We start from the raw sequence: 13998 nt of genomic DNA, 5'->3' as shown, positions 1-13998 counted from the left end.
AAGTGCTCAATATATTCTATCTAAGTTATCTGTTACTCATTTAGAAAGTGAAACATGTGGAATAAGAACTTACCATCAAACTTCCTCTCCTGTTTCTGTGTTTTCTTCTTCTATAAAATAAAAATGTAAATAAAATATCAACATTGGGTTCATTACAAGGTCATCATCTAATAACTCCACCACTGCCAGCTAGGGTCACACATATTATTGTGTTCTGTATCAAACCAGTAATAACTCTTACCTTATCAAGTTGTTCCCACAATGCTATATAGAGATAAACAATACAGTAACATGTCAGGACAGCAGTCACTATCATTAGTTAGTCTAATGTCACCATGGTTCTTACTGACTGCCCTTTATGCCTACTGGCATGTAGGGCAGCAACAAAGGATCTCCATTCCCGTCTGTTTTGGGTCAGGTTATAACCATGATACATGTTATATAAATCTATAGATTAAACTAACATCATGGTTATAACCATGATACATGTTATTAAAATCTATAGATTAAACTAACATCATTGTTATAACCATGATACATGTTATTAAAATCTATAGATTAAACTAACATCATGGTTATAACCATGATGTTAGTTTAATCTATAGATTAAACTAACATCATGGTTATAACCATGATGCAAGTTATTTAAATCTATAGATTAAACTAACATCATGGTTATAACCATGATGTTAGTTTAATCTATAGATTAAACTAACATCATGGTTATAACCATGCTACATGTTCGTTTAATGTAACCATGATACATGTTAGTTGAATGAGTTGAATAAGCTTAATGTAATGCTTACCTCCCAGGACTATGGTTGATATTATGAAACGTATGCATCCTATTATTATGAACTGCACAATATATAGGTCTTGGTGTGAGTCAGTAACCCTTGCAAATCACTGGATGTTAATAAATGATCTGTTACTCATTAACAAAGTGAAGCATGTGGAATAAGAACTTACCGTAACACTCTGACCTCTGTTCCCGTGTTTCCTTTTTCAATTAAAAAAAAAAGTGAATCAAATAGGAACATTGGGTTCATTGCAAGGTCATCATCAGTGGTGGATTAAGGTGGTCATTGGCCCCTAGGCTACTATTTTGTGAGGCCCCCTTACAAATCACGCAGTAAAAAAGTAATACATTTTTTGCCATGTATAAAAGGGTGCTAGGAATATTACATGGCCTCCCTTCTGTTGACCGACCGACCGACAGATCTCCTTAATGAGGCTGGTAAAATCCAATTTGCGCAGAATATCGCTATCAACGGACAGATCAGAGTCGGGTGATTCAGTCTGTTTTGGCCCATCGTGGACTTGGTCTATCTTTAACTACCGCCCATTTTGAAGAAGAGCGCTCCCAGCTGGCATTGGTCACAGGCAAAGTCATAAATAGTCAGAGTGCTATATCGACAAATGGAAACACTTGTGCTTTTCGCTTTTCAGACATTCTGCCTCTTTGCTGTCCAGCAGACGTGACGTATTCCTTTACAACAAAACTGACTTTATGAACCTGGTCACATGACATGGCCCACACATCTACCCAATCAGCTGCTTCACTTTTAAATGGTTCTTGTTATGGGCCAATAGGAGTCAAGTCTTTTTTTATTTTAAGTCAAATTGAAAATAGTCTGGCCCATCCAGGGCCCCTTGCACACCTGGGCCCCTAGGCTCAGCCGAGGATAGCCTGGGTGTTAATCCGCCTCTGGTCATCATCTAATAACTCCTCCACTGCCAGCTAGGTTCACACATATTATTGTGTTCTGTATCAAACCAGTAATAACACTTACCATCTCATCTATTAGTTTTTCCCATTCTGTAGAGAGAAACAACACATCAACATGTCAGGACAGAAGTCACATCATTCAGCATAACCCTGATACATGTTAGTTTAATGTAACATGATACATGATAGTTTAATGTAACATTATACATATATAATGTAACCATGATACATGTTAGTTGAATCCAACCATGATTCATTTATTTAAATCTAACCATGATACATGTTAGAGTTCAATGTAACCCTTACCTCCCAAGACTATGATTGATATTATAAAACGTATCCATCCTATCATTATGAACTGCTCCATATATTCTAATCATGTAGAATCAGTTGAACCAGTTCCTGGTTTCCACTCTGAATTAGCCTCTACACAGAAGAACATCTTGACAGACTGAATACGTGTAGGGAGACGGCTGCCATTATCGTGGTCAAACAAGGACAGAAGTCTTTCTACCCTTTGTCCCTGCTCTGTGTTGTCATGACGACTCAGTGAGCTACGCTATAAACGCCACTGAGCTGACGTTATGCTGGCCACATCGCCCCAGCTATGAGAGTAGTGTCTTATTGTGTCTTAGAATTGATAGCTCAATTCTGTAATCTAATATCTAGATGCTGTTGTTCAGTAGGTCTGCCACTCTGGTCCCTCTGCTAGGTAGGCTCTGACTCTCTGCTACAATTAGATGAAATGTTTTGAATCACAGTGATATCATTTGACTTGGTGTGAGTCCGTAACCCTTGCAAATGACTGGATATTAATAAATGATCAGTTACTCATTTACAAAGTGAAACATGTAGAATAAGAACTTACCAGTTAAATCCCTTTCCATTTTCCGCCATCTATAAAACAATGCTATGAAGTGATAAACAACACATGTTAGGACAGAGGTCACCATCATTCAGCATAATCCTGAAACATGTTAGTTTAATGTAAGCATGATACATGTTAGTTTAATGTAAGCATGATACATGCTAGTTTAATGTAAGCATGATACATATGTTAGTTGAATGTAACCATGATACGTGTTACGTTGAATGTAACCATGATACTTGTCAGAGTTTAATGTAATATGATAAATGTAAGCTTAATGTAACCATGATACATGTTAAGAGTTGAATGTAACATGATACATAAAGAGTTGAATGTAACGCTTACCTCCCAGGACTAACGAAATGATGAAACATATGCATCCTATTATTATGAACGCAATTGCCCCATATGTAATACATGTAGAATCAGTTGAATCAGTTCCTGGTTGTATCTGCACCCCTCCCACAGAATCACATCTGAAACCAGAAGGACAAAACCACGTTTAGTTCTAAGAGTAGTAGACTGGGTGTTGGACTCCAGGTTTAAAAGGTACTGGGTTCGATCCCCAATGTCCACAACCTTCCTGTAGGCCTTCAGGAAGGTTCTTGAGCTAGATGCCTGACCCCTACCTGTTCCTAATGACCTGTACCTCCCTGTGTCTGAATTCACTGTACACCGCTTTGGAGAAAATTACTACATAGTAAATTAAACAGTGGTAGGCATAAGTTTTTGCACAAATGCTAAAATTAACTAAAAAGTCAACTCAATCTTTTGGAAATTGATCTTAATGCCTTAATTAAACAAAAAAGTCCGACCTATAAGGACACCAATTTGCTTTGTGAATGAATAATGTATCGTGAATAAATAAATCTTTTTTAAATGTCCATTAAAATACAGGGTGCATAAGTATAGACACCCATATGTTAAATTCCCATAGAGGTAGGCAGATTTTTTTTTTAAAAGCCAATTATTTCATGGATCCAGGAAACAATACATCCCAATTAAGTTCCCGTAGCCTTTGGAATTAAAATAGCCCCACATCACCACATACCCTTCACCATACCTGGAGATTGGCATGGTTCTTTTCAGTTAGCCTAACAGCTGTTAGTTAGCCTAATGATTTCTCAATGCAAATCAAACCAGCTAATAGGCTAACTGAAATAAAACCATGACAATCTCTCGGTATGATGAAGGGCATGTGATGATGTTGGGCTATTTTAATTCCAAAGGCTAAGGGAACTTAATCAGGATATATAGTATCCTGGATCCATGAAATTACTGGCTTTCAATCTTTAATATGGGAATTAACATAGGGGTGTCCATACTTATGACCCCTGTATTTTAATGGTGAATATTTACTTATTTACGATACAATATTCAAAATCATACAAAGCAAATTGGTGTCCCTAAAGGTTGGATTTTTCCTCATTTGTTTAATTGAGGCATTAAGATCAATTTCCAAAAGAAGATTTTTTATTCCTCTTTTTAGTCAACTTTAGCATGGGTGCCTAAACTTATGCCTACCACTGTAAATATTGTGAAGCATTAACGGCACTTTCACAATATCTATTCTGACATTTGTATTAATAAATATGGTATATATTTTAAGAACAGACAAAAAAAAGCCACACCAGTAAATTATATATTGTCCAGGGCTTCGTTTCCCGATAACGACGGATCCACGCTCGTATGATCATTCTCACGATGGATCTTGCGAACCATCGTACATTTCTTTGGAGCGTTTACCGAAACTCCCCTTAACATTAACACGCGTGCACTGCACTAACAACATTCGTAGGATGGTTACTGTCCACTGACACGGGGCTGAAATGGGCTCTGTAGGAGGGGGAGACGCAGGAATGTTGCAGGAAAATGGGGTTAAAAAGGGTTAAAATACCACCCCATCAAGGCCAACAGCAGATTAGCCTACTGAAAGAATAGAATGCAATAATATGAATGCTTAAGATATTAAGCATTCATATTATCCACACTACGCAGGAGGGGGCGCTGAAAGTGACTCGCTCGTTTGGTAACTGTAGGCGGGGTACTCTCAGAAATGCATATCTCACTCAAAAAATCATGTACAGACTTTTTTCAAAGTTTGTATGCGTGTGGGAGCACCAGAGACCCAAAACAACGCCCCAAATCCCAGGAAAAGTGTTGTTTTCATAATCGGACCCCTTTACAATTCCCTTGTTGTACTGTATGTATTGAATATATAATTAACTCCACTTACATCGTGTGGGGTTGGCATGACAATGTGGCCTCTGAGAATGTGTCTTTATCTGCTGAGTCACTACAGAAGAATCCATCCAGGATCTCACACTCAGTATCTGATGTTGGAGTACACCTCTTCTTCACCTTCAGACCTGTCAATCACAAGAGTTACAGAGGAACCTGAGACAACCTGAGAGTACACAACTTCTGATATAAACATGAACAACACAACTACTGATATAAACATGAACAACACAACTTCTGATATAAACATGAACAACACAACTACTGATATAAACATGAACAACACAACTTCTGATATAAACATGAACAACACAACTTCTGATATAAACATGAACAACACAACTTCTCTGATATAAACATGAACAACACAACTTCTCTGATATCATTATGAACAACACAACTACTGATATAAACATGAACAACACAACTTCTGATATAAACATGAACAACACAACTTCTGATATAAACATGAACAACACAACTTCTCTGATACAAACATGGACAACACAACTTCTCTGATATAAACATGGACAACACAACATTCTCATCAACACAACATATGGGGGTTGCATGGGGGGCGTTTCCATTTAATAATATAGATGTACCTGTGACACACTTTGTACAGGCAGAGCACTGCTTCTGTCCGCTAAGGCCTTCTTTGAAAGTACCATCGGGGCACTTTGAGCACAATGAATTGGTTGTCGCTGTGCAATCCCTATGAACCCTATATCCTGTTGGAAAGAACGTTAAAATATGTTGTTTTCCAATGGATTTGGTTGAAGAAATCATACAGAAGTATTTTGGACAACAGCTTGACAACAGCTGGGTTAATGGACTCTTACCACCAGGACATGCAAGGCAGCAGAGCTGTCCCGCTCTGTATTCATCACTGGCACACGATGGTGATGCAGTACTAGCAACACCATGAGTATTACAAACTGAACATATTAGGAACAGGATTTGTAAGAACATGGTGGTCCAGTTTGTATGACTAATTGATTTTTTGCAGATATTTCTTCTGTGTGTCAGTGCAAGTCTTTTTCATTCATGGCCAAATAAGTTTTTTTGTTTTATCCTGTCTTGTACATTCTAAATAAATTGGCCACACAGGCTTTACTTTGGCTGCTGTATCATCATTGACTTGCAGCTACAGACTTTTCTTGAAGTTCAGAAAAATCTGGAGAGAGATAAAAAAAATATTCAGGAGTTAATAATTGTAATAACTTGTATCTTTAACACTTGTAGTAGATTAATCGAGATACAAAACACTTAGACTAATTCAAGCGAGAGAGATTAAAAGAAAGAGGGGTCCGGAGCAAGTATTGACAAAAGACTTTATCGTGAAGTACAACAACAACGATAACAGCCGGGTGGGTCTGCAGAGTCACTCCTCGTCAACAGATTCCAGCCTCTTTTTAAACACACAGCAGCACAGTACTCAGCAGTTTCTTGTTTTTTAGGTGTCCACACATAATCAAACACAAATTCTTCTAAACAGATGGTCACGAGATAGTCTAGGACCCAGGAAGTTGAGTCAGCATGCCTTGTGTCAGTAGCTTCCTGCTCCTGGGGGGTTGCGCCCCAACCCCTGCTCTGACCCAAGACTCCCAGGCCTCGTGACCAGCCCTGGGTCAAAATCCAGAGGCGTTTTACATGTTTTCTACCATTAGATATACAGGCCTAATAATAATAATAGTTTACCATAGAATATAATCATTAATTTCTACCACACACTTTTCTCTAAACTAAAATAATATAAAGTTGGTAAACATTAGAGCTGTTAAACAAAGAGTTTTTAACCTTGTCGGTATGCATTAACCGCGATGTAATGCTTTTAATTTAGCTGTGATAAAGAAAATACATTTGTTTGAGTGTTGAAAGTGTGTCACAAATATAATGTACGACTTTTATGTTCATGGGGCTACATACTTTACTAGATTGATTTGGTCTTTGGATCCTTTGTTTAATATAGGATTCCTTTTTGGTGGAACACTCCACCTTACTCATCCCAAACTAAACCCCAAACAGTCATCTGGCTGCTGAAGATCTCAGGGCCTAGGGGCTGATCACCAGCCTGGAGGACTGGGTGTAGGCCTGGACACAATGAGCAGGCCACGGGCCTACAGGAGGTCTGCACCTGGAGTTATGGCTCTATTGATGGTTAATCAGCGGTGACTCAGAGTCTCTTATGAAGTTCCAAGGAGCCAGAATGTTTGTTAAGAAAACAAATTATATTTTATAACAACAACCGTGAAGGTCTTCGTTGTTTTTCCGTTAGCGGACTAAATGAAAGCGAAAGTAAGAATGGCACTTTAAACTATCACTCTTTTTATACAGTTACGTTTTATAAACCACCTGAACTTTTAGAAAATATGTAAATTACCTGAATATAATGACGAGGATATCAGTTTTGATATAGACAGCGTTTATCTTACCTTACTTTAATTGAGAGCGTCGAAACATTTCAAGTAGGCTACCCGTCGAGTGGTCGAATCACAATCCTTCGGCCTCAGCAGTAACACCCATGAGGGATATTTCTCACTTCTCATTGGTCGGATTTGAATGCATTCATTTATCCATAGTCCCGTTACTCCTGTCTCGCTGCAGCTTGTGACGTCCAAGTGCTGTCACCTGATTCCACTTGCCACCCCCACTGACGTCACTGGCTAATAACGGAAATGAATGACTGAATGTGTCACGTAAACATGAACAACACAACTTCTGATATAAACATGAACAACACAACTGCTCTGATATAAACATGAACAACACAACTTCTGATATAAACATGAACAACACAACTTCTGATATAAACATGAACAACACAACTTCTGATATAAACATGAACAACACAACTTCTGATATAAACATGAACAACACAACTGCTCTGATATAAACATGAACAACACAACTTCTGATATAAACATGAACAACACAACTGCTCTGATATAAACATGAACAACACAACTTCTGATATAAACATGAACAACACAACTTCTGATATAAACATGAACAACACAACTGCTCTGATATAAACATGAACAACACAACTTCTGATATAAACATGAACAACACAACTTCTGATATAAACATGAACAACACAACTGCTCTGATATAAACATGAACAACACAACTTCTGATATAAACATGAACAACACAACTTCTGATATAAACATGAACAACACAACTGCTCTGATATAAACATCAACAACACAACTTCTGATATAAACATGAACAACACAACTGCTCTGATATAAACATCAACAACACAACTTCTGATATAAACATGAACAACACAACTTCTGATATAAACATGAACAACACAACTTCTGATATAAACATGAACAACACAACTGCTCTGGTATAAACATGAACAACACAACTGCTCTGGTATAGGCCATGCTCTGGTATAGGCCATGCTCTGGTATAGGTACAGGCCAAGCAAAGCAGCAGAGCTGTCCCGCTCTGTATTCATCGCTGGCACACGATGGTGATGCAGCACTAGCAACGCCATAAGTATTACAAACTGAACATATTAGGAACAGGATTTGTAAGAACATGGTGGTCCAGTTTGTATGACCTTCAACCATCTGATGGTTTTTGGCAGATATTTCTTCTGTGTGTCAGTGCAAGTCTTGTTATTCAATCATGGCCAAATACGTTTTTTTGTTTTATCCTGCTTGGTATATTCTAAATACATGGGCCACACACGCTATACTTTGGCTGCCATATCTTCATTGCCTTGCAGCTACAGACTTTTCTTTAAGTTCAGAAACATCTGGAGAGAGATAAAAAAAATATTCAGGAGTTAATAAATGTAATAACTTGTATCTTTAACACTTTTCTCTCAACCAAAATAATATGAAGTTGGAAAACATTAGAGCTGTTAAACAAAGAGTTGTTAACCTTGTCTGTCTGCATTAACTGTGATTTAATGCTTTTAATTTAGCTGTGATAAAGAAAATACATTTGTGAGTGTTAAAAGTGTGTCACAAATATAATGTACCACTTTTATGTTCATTTGGCTACATCCTTTTCCAGATTGATTTGGTCTTAGGATCCTTTGTTTAATATAGGATTCCTTTGGGTGGAACACTCCACCTTACTCATCCCAAACTAAAACCCAAACACAGTAATCTGGCTGCTGAAGATCTCAGGGCCTAGGGGCTGATCACCAGCCTGGAGGACTGGGTGTAGGCCTGGACACAATGAGAAGGCCTACAGTAGGTCTGCATCTGGAGTTGTGGCTCTATTGATGGTTCAGCAGATGAGACACAGTTGGTTCTCAATGTCAGAAAATGGTCATGCTCTTAAAGTTTGCCTCTTAATGACAGATTGAGCCTCCATTCTGATAGGCGCCACAACAACAGATTACATTTATCAGATAATATAATTCATGGAGAAACAGTGATCTGTGCTGAGGTGACGTTATCATGTCACGCTGTCCACACGCTGATTCTAGGGGTGGGAGAGCAGACCGCCACTTGGTCACCAAAGTTGCAGTCTGTAACACAGTAATTACTGCTGAACTGGGAAGGGACACTTTTGGGTTCAAATCTAAATCAAAAAAACGAGTAACTTCTCAAGGCTGCAGTGTACACGCTCAATTAAGAGTTATAGTTTATGAACTCAGGGGTCATTCATGAAACATCTGCAATATATCCATGTGTGCCAGGACCACAAATGAGGCAGAAGGTTATGTGTGACCCCTCCTGCCCTCAACAGTACTATATTTTTATGATAGTGAGATATATGCCATTTGAGTTCTTCTTGTCCAAGTTGGTGTTTGTGCAATGCATTTAATCAGCCATGGGTATGACAGTATGCCTCAGTAACTTTTACTAGGGTTGTCCTCGATTAGATTTTGCAAAGTCAAATATGAATCTTCATCCCAGACACATCACTGACAACGAGCACCTCTACAAACAAATTCACTTTTCACAATATGATGACAACGTGCGCATCCGTTCATGTCATTCAATTGGGAAGAAAATATAGTCTATTATACGCCATGGTTATTATAAAATAGAAATATATAATAATAATGTACCGTAATTAATATAAAACATTATGACCCAACCAGTGGCAGGTGTCTGTCTGTCATTTGACATTCATTTAATAACACTTCAAATCACTCATTAGGGTTCTGGTTAACCCATCAGAATGTCTAGCTGGGTCGGAGAAGATTTGAGGTCACCCCTAGTAAAAACCTTTTTTGGGTGGGTTGACTTAAAGACTAATGATACATGAGGGTCCAGAGGCTAGCCTCAACTGGTTCTCAACTGGTCCTGAGGCTAGCCTCAACTGGTTCTCAACTGGTCCTGAGGCTAGTTGGAGGACCAGTTGAGATCCACTGCAATAAACCGTACAAAAGGCAACATATAAAAGACGTTTTACTGAGAACCTCGGCAGAGCTAATAAGATTGACTAGGGTCTACTTATTTTCAAACAGTGAACTAAAGTTTGAAAATACAAATCATTCATAACTTGACACTGACCTCATCGACGATGTTGCCTTAGGAGACTGAATTCTGGCTGAAAAACATGAAAAGACGTTGGGGAAACAAAATGTAAGTCAAATAGTTTGAGGCACCGCACATTAGATCTTGTTTTCTGTGACTCAAAGACTGTATGAAATAAGACTGGAAAATGAAATCTCAAAGTTCAGCAGTACTTGGCATGGACATGAGGGAGTTTTATGGTGTCCATAGTACATTCTACATGACAATGCCTAAATAAGGGCAGTACTGTTCTGCTTGTGGATCAACAGGATTATTAGTCATATATTAAAAGTGGGTCACATACAGTATATTTGGCAAGATACTTTGCCCTATATATATATGTAAATATATCTATACATAAATATATGGAATTACTGCGTATTACTGCCATTTGAAGACCTTTCAAGGGTATGGGCATAAACGGCAGTTGATGATTTCTAATTGATAAAGCCATAACTAGATAAATGAGGCCATAACATTCATAAAAGAAGCATGATGTAATGCCCAACTGTTCCTTCAGTGCTGAGGATTGTTGGTGATGGGGTCAGGGTTTGGAGTTAAGAGCCTGCCCTGTGTTCAGGTGAGGAGGAATTTTATCAATGAAACTTTGGCCAGAATCAAAATAGAATTAAATTGATAAGATTGCTGCCAATAATGCAAGGAAGAGAAGGTCATTCATACATTCTTATATCAAAACATCTGGAGCAGGTAGGGTTTAGACAGTACATAGACCGGTCATTAAGGAGGCAGTACTACAGAGACAGGTCATAAAGAGTCAGGTTTGGGTTAGACAGTACAGAGACAGGTCATTAAGGAGCAGGTAGGGGTTGGACAGTACAGAGACAGGTCATTAAGGAGCAGGTAGGGGTTAGACAGTACAGAGACAGGTCAGTAAGGAGCAGGTAGGGGTTAGACAGTACAGAGACAGGTCATTAAGGAGCAGGTAGGGGTTAGACAGTAATGAGACAGGTCATTAAGGAGCAGGTAGGGGTTAGACAGTACAGAGACAGGTCAGTAAGGAGCAGGTAGGGGTTAGACAGTACAGAGACAGGTCATTAAGGAGCAGGTAGGGGTTAGACAGTACAGAGACAGGTCATTAATGGCGCGTTTCCACTGCAGGGTGCGGAACGGATCGGATCGCAAAGGTGCGGGTCGGGTCGCGTTTCCACCGCCAAAAGTGGGCGTGACCCGGACTTTGCCGTACCCGTTCCGGCCCCGTTCTCGGGACTCCTCCGTTGGGGTACCGCAAACGAGACGAGACGCCTGAAAGGGTCCCGTGAAATTCTAGCTACACCCCCCCTCCGTTGATTGGTCGACAGAATCGTCACTTCCGGGTGACGCGGGGATAAAAACAAACGAACAGTAGCCTCGAGGTATTATTCTTTACAATTAACTTGTCGCGTAAAACGCTTGCTTGGGCGAACAAGGAGGTGGAGACGTTCGTCTGCATTCTTGGGGAGGAAGACGTTGTTTACGATGTTTACGTAGCTGCCGCGGCGATCGACATCCGGCCTACCACCAAGGGTACTGTCGGCAGTGGAAACGCGACCTCGGAACTGAGCTGGGCTATACCGCCCCCTCCCTACCGCACCTTTGCGATCCGATCCGTTCCGCACCCTGCAGTGGAAACGCGGCTAAGGGGCAGTAGGGGTTAGAGTCTAGACAGTACAGAGACAGGTCATTAAGGGGCAGGTAGGGGTTAGACAGTACAGAGGCAGGTCATTAAGGAGCGGGTAGGGGTAAGACAGTACAGAGACAGGTCAAAAAGGAGCAGGTAGGGGTTAGACGGTACAGAGACAGGTCATTAAGGAGCGGGTAGGGGTAAGACAGTACAGAGACAGGTCATTAAGGAGCAGGTAGGGGTTAGACGGTACAGAGACAGGTCATTAAGGAGCAGGTAGGGGTTAGACGGTACAGAGACAGGTCATTAAGGAGCAGGTAGGGGTTAGACAGTACAGAGACTGTCATGGTCGGGTGCTTGCGGGGCAGCAGGAACAAGGAGGGGTAGTTCCAAATGCAGACGACTCAGGACGTTACAAAAAAAGGCCTTTAATAAAGAAACTCAATGTCTCTGTTCCATGAACAGGCAGAAAAACACGACAATTGGGGACCCACGACGGATAAAAACAACGAACTGACAAGGGAACAAAGGAAGTGAACATGGATATAGTGGGAGAGACTGATGAGGGAATGAGGTGCAGGTGGGAAGATTGACAAGAACGCACAGGGGAAGGGGAATGAAGGGATTGGAGAAGTCAAAGGGCATCTGGTGGACAGGGAGAGAACGAACACTAAACAACAGAGAGACAAAGTGAGACCAGGACCTTAAGGCCCAGATCCAGACGTCCCACCAGGTCTGTCAGGAGAACCGAGCAGGGTGGGTGGAGGTGGTCTGGAGGAGAGATTCAGGGGCAGGTGGGCTGATAGCCGGATAGACCAGCCGGGAACCTTAGGGAAGGAGCAGGAGACCCCAGGGGACGGCCCGGGAAGGAGCAGGAGACCCCAGGGGACGGCCCGGGAAGGAGCAGGAGACCCCAGGGGACGGCCCGGGAAGGAGCAGGGGACCCCAGGGGACGGCCCGGGAAGGAGCAGGAGACCCCAGGGGACCCCAGGGGACGGCCCGGGAAGGAGCAGGAGACCCCAGGGGACGGCCCGGGAAGGAGCAGGAGACCCCAGGGGACGGCCCGGGAAGGAGCAGGAGACCCCAGGGGACGGCCCGGGAAGGAGCAGGAGACTCCAGGGGACGGCCCGGGAAGGAGCAGGAGACCCCAGGGGACGGCCCGGGAAGGAGCAGGAGACCCCAGGGGACGGCCCGGGAAGGAGCAGGAGACCCCAGGGGACGGCCCGGGCGCTGGATGCTAGACAGACCAGCAGACATGCAGAGCCGCTCTGGAGGACGACTCGGGGGCCAGAAGGTGAAACAGTGGTATCACCAATAACTCTCAGGGACATCAACCCTTTCTATACATGAGTATCATGACCGTTTACTATAAACTGCATTGCTAATGTATTACATTAACCTGTTGGTTTGATAAGGGATAGACTTGTAAATTACCACATTCAGAAAAGAATAAACAAGTTTACCAATAACATTGGTATGAATCTAATAGTACACATGGAATATTACATTGATACTCTTTGTCAGGGGGAGCGGGAACTTATTCGAGCCCTACGTTAAACGTCCGCCGTGACTCATCCCGTCTCCCCTGGCCTTGGCGCCATCACTTCAGCAGGGCTGTAGTACGTTTTCATCTACTGTTTCATGCACTAACTGCAGTGTAAAACCTCTTTATTTACAGATTTAAGATTTAACATATAGTATTTATAGTAATTCACCACTTAATTCGTGCTTATGTATCATACCAACCTGTAACCGGTATATATTTGTGTCGACACTCACCATGGTAGCTGAACAGAATGACACGATAGCAATGTCAATGAAATAAGGTATGTAATAAAAGTAAGATCATGAATAAATTTCCAATTTTTAATTATAACAGTTTGACCGATTGTGATGGCAGCAAAGTTGTGCAGCTGTTTTTCAGTGCAAGTTATTCAAGGCAAAATAAGGTTTATTTTTTTGACATGCTTTCATTCAAAAGTTCTGCAATATTTTACAAGAAAGAAATCCGACTGAATGTGCAACGTTAATGAATTCA

General features: G+C 41.1%; 1 protein-coding gene across 8 annotated transcripts in view; it reads right to left on the bottom strand.

Moving 5' to 3' along the window:
- Positions 1–13998, bottom strand: part of LOC130385951 (tumor necrosis factor receptor superfamily member 23-like) — a 113993-nt gene that overhangs the window by 34672 nt on the left and 65323 nt on the right. For 3 of the 8 annotated variants that reach the window (XM_056594770.1, XM_056594755.1, XM_056594763.1), the window contains 4 exons: positions 5444–5569; positions 4834–4966; positions 2943–3073; positions 2598–2639 (listed from right to left, as the gene is read on the bottom strand). In XM_056594770.1, coding sequence (XP_056450745.1) covers positions 2598–2639; positions 2943–3073; positions 4834–4966; positions 5444–5569 — 432 coding nt within the window. Of the gene's footprint in view, positions 1–73; positions 111–241; positions 265–969; positions 1001–1793; positions 1820–2597; positions 2640–2942; positions 3074–4833; positions 4967–5443; positions 5570–5680; positions 7535–13998 lie in introns of those variants that run through there. The other 5 variants (XM_056594777.1, XM_056594743.1, XM_056594749.1 and 2 more) reach the window with 5 other exon arrangements.

The sequence above is a fragment of the Gadus chalcogrammus genome, chromosome 1 (assembly GCF_026213295.1).
Source record: "Gadus chalcogrammus isolate NIFS_2021 chromosome 1, NIFS_Gcha_1.0, whole genome shotgun sequence".
Lineage (NCBI taxonomy): Eukaryota > Metazoa > Chordata > Actinopteri > Gadiformes > Gadidae > Gadus > Gadus chalcogrammus.
The sequence above is the reverse complement of the archived record's forward strand: the minus strand, read 5'-3'. Positions and strand labels throughout refer to the sequence as shown.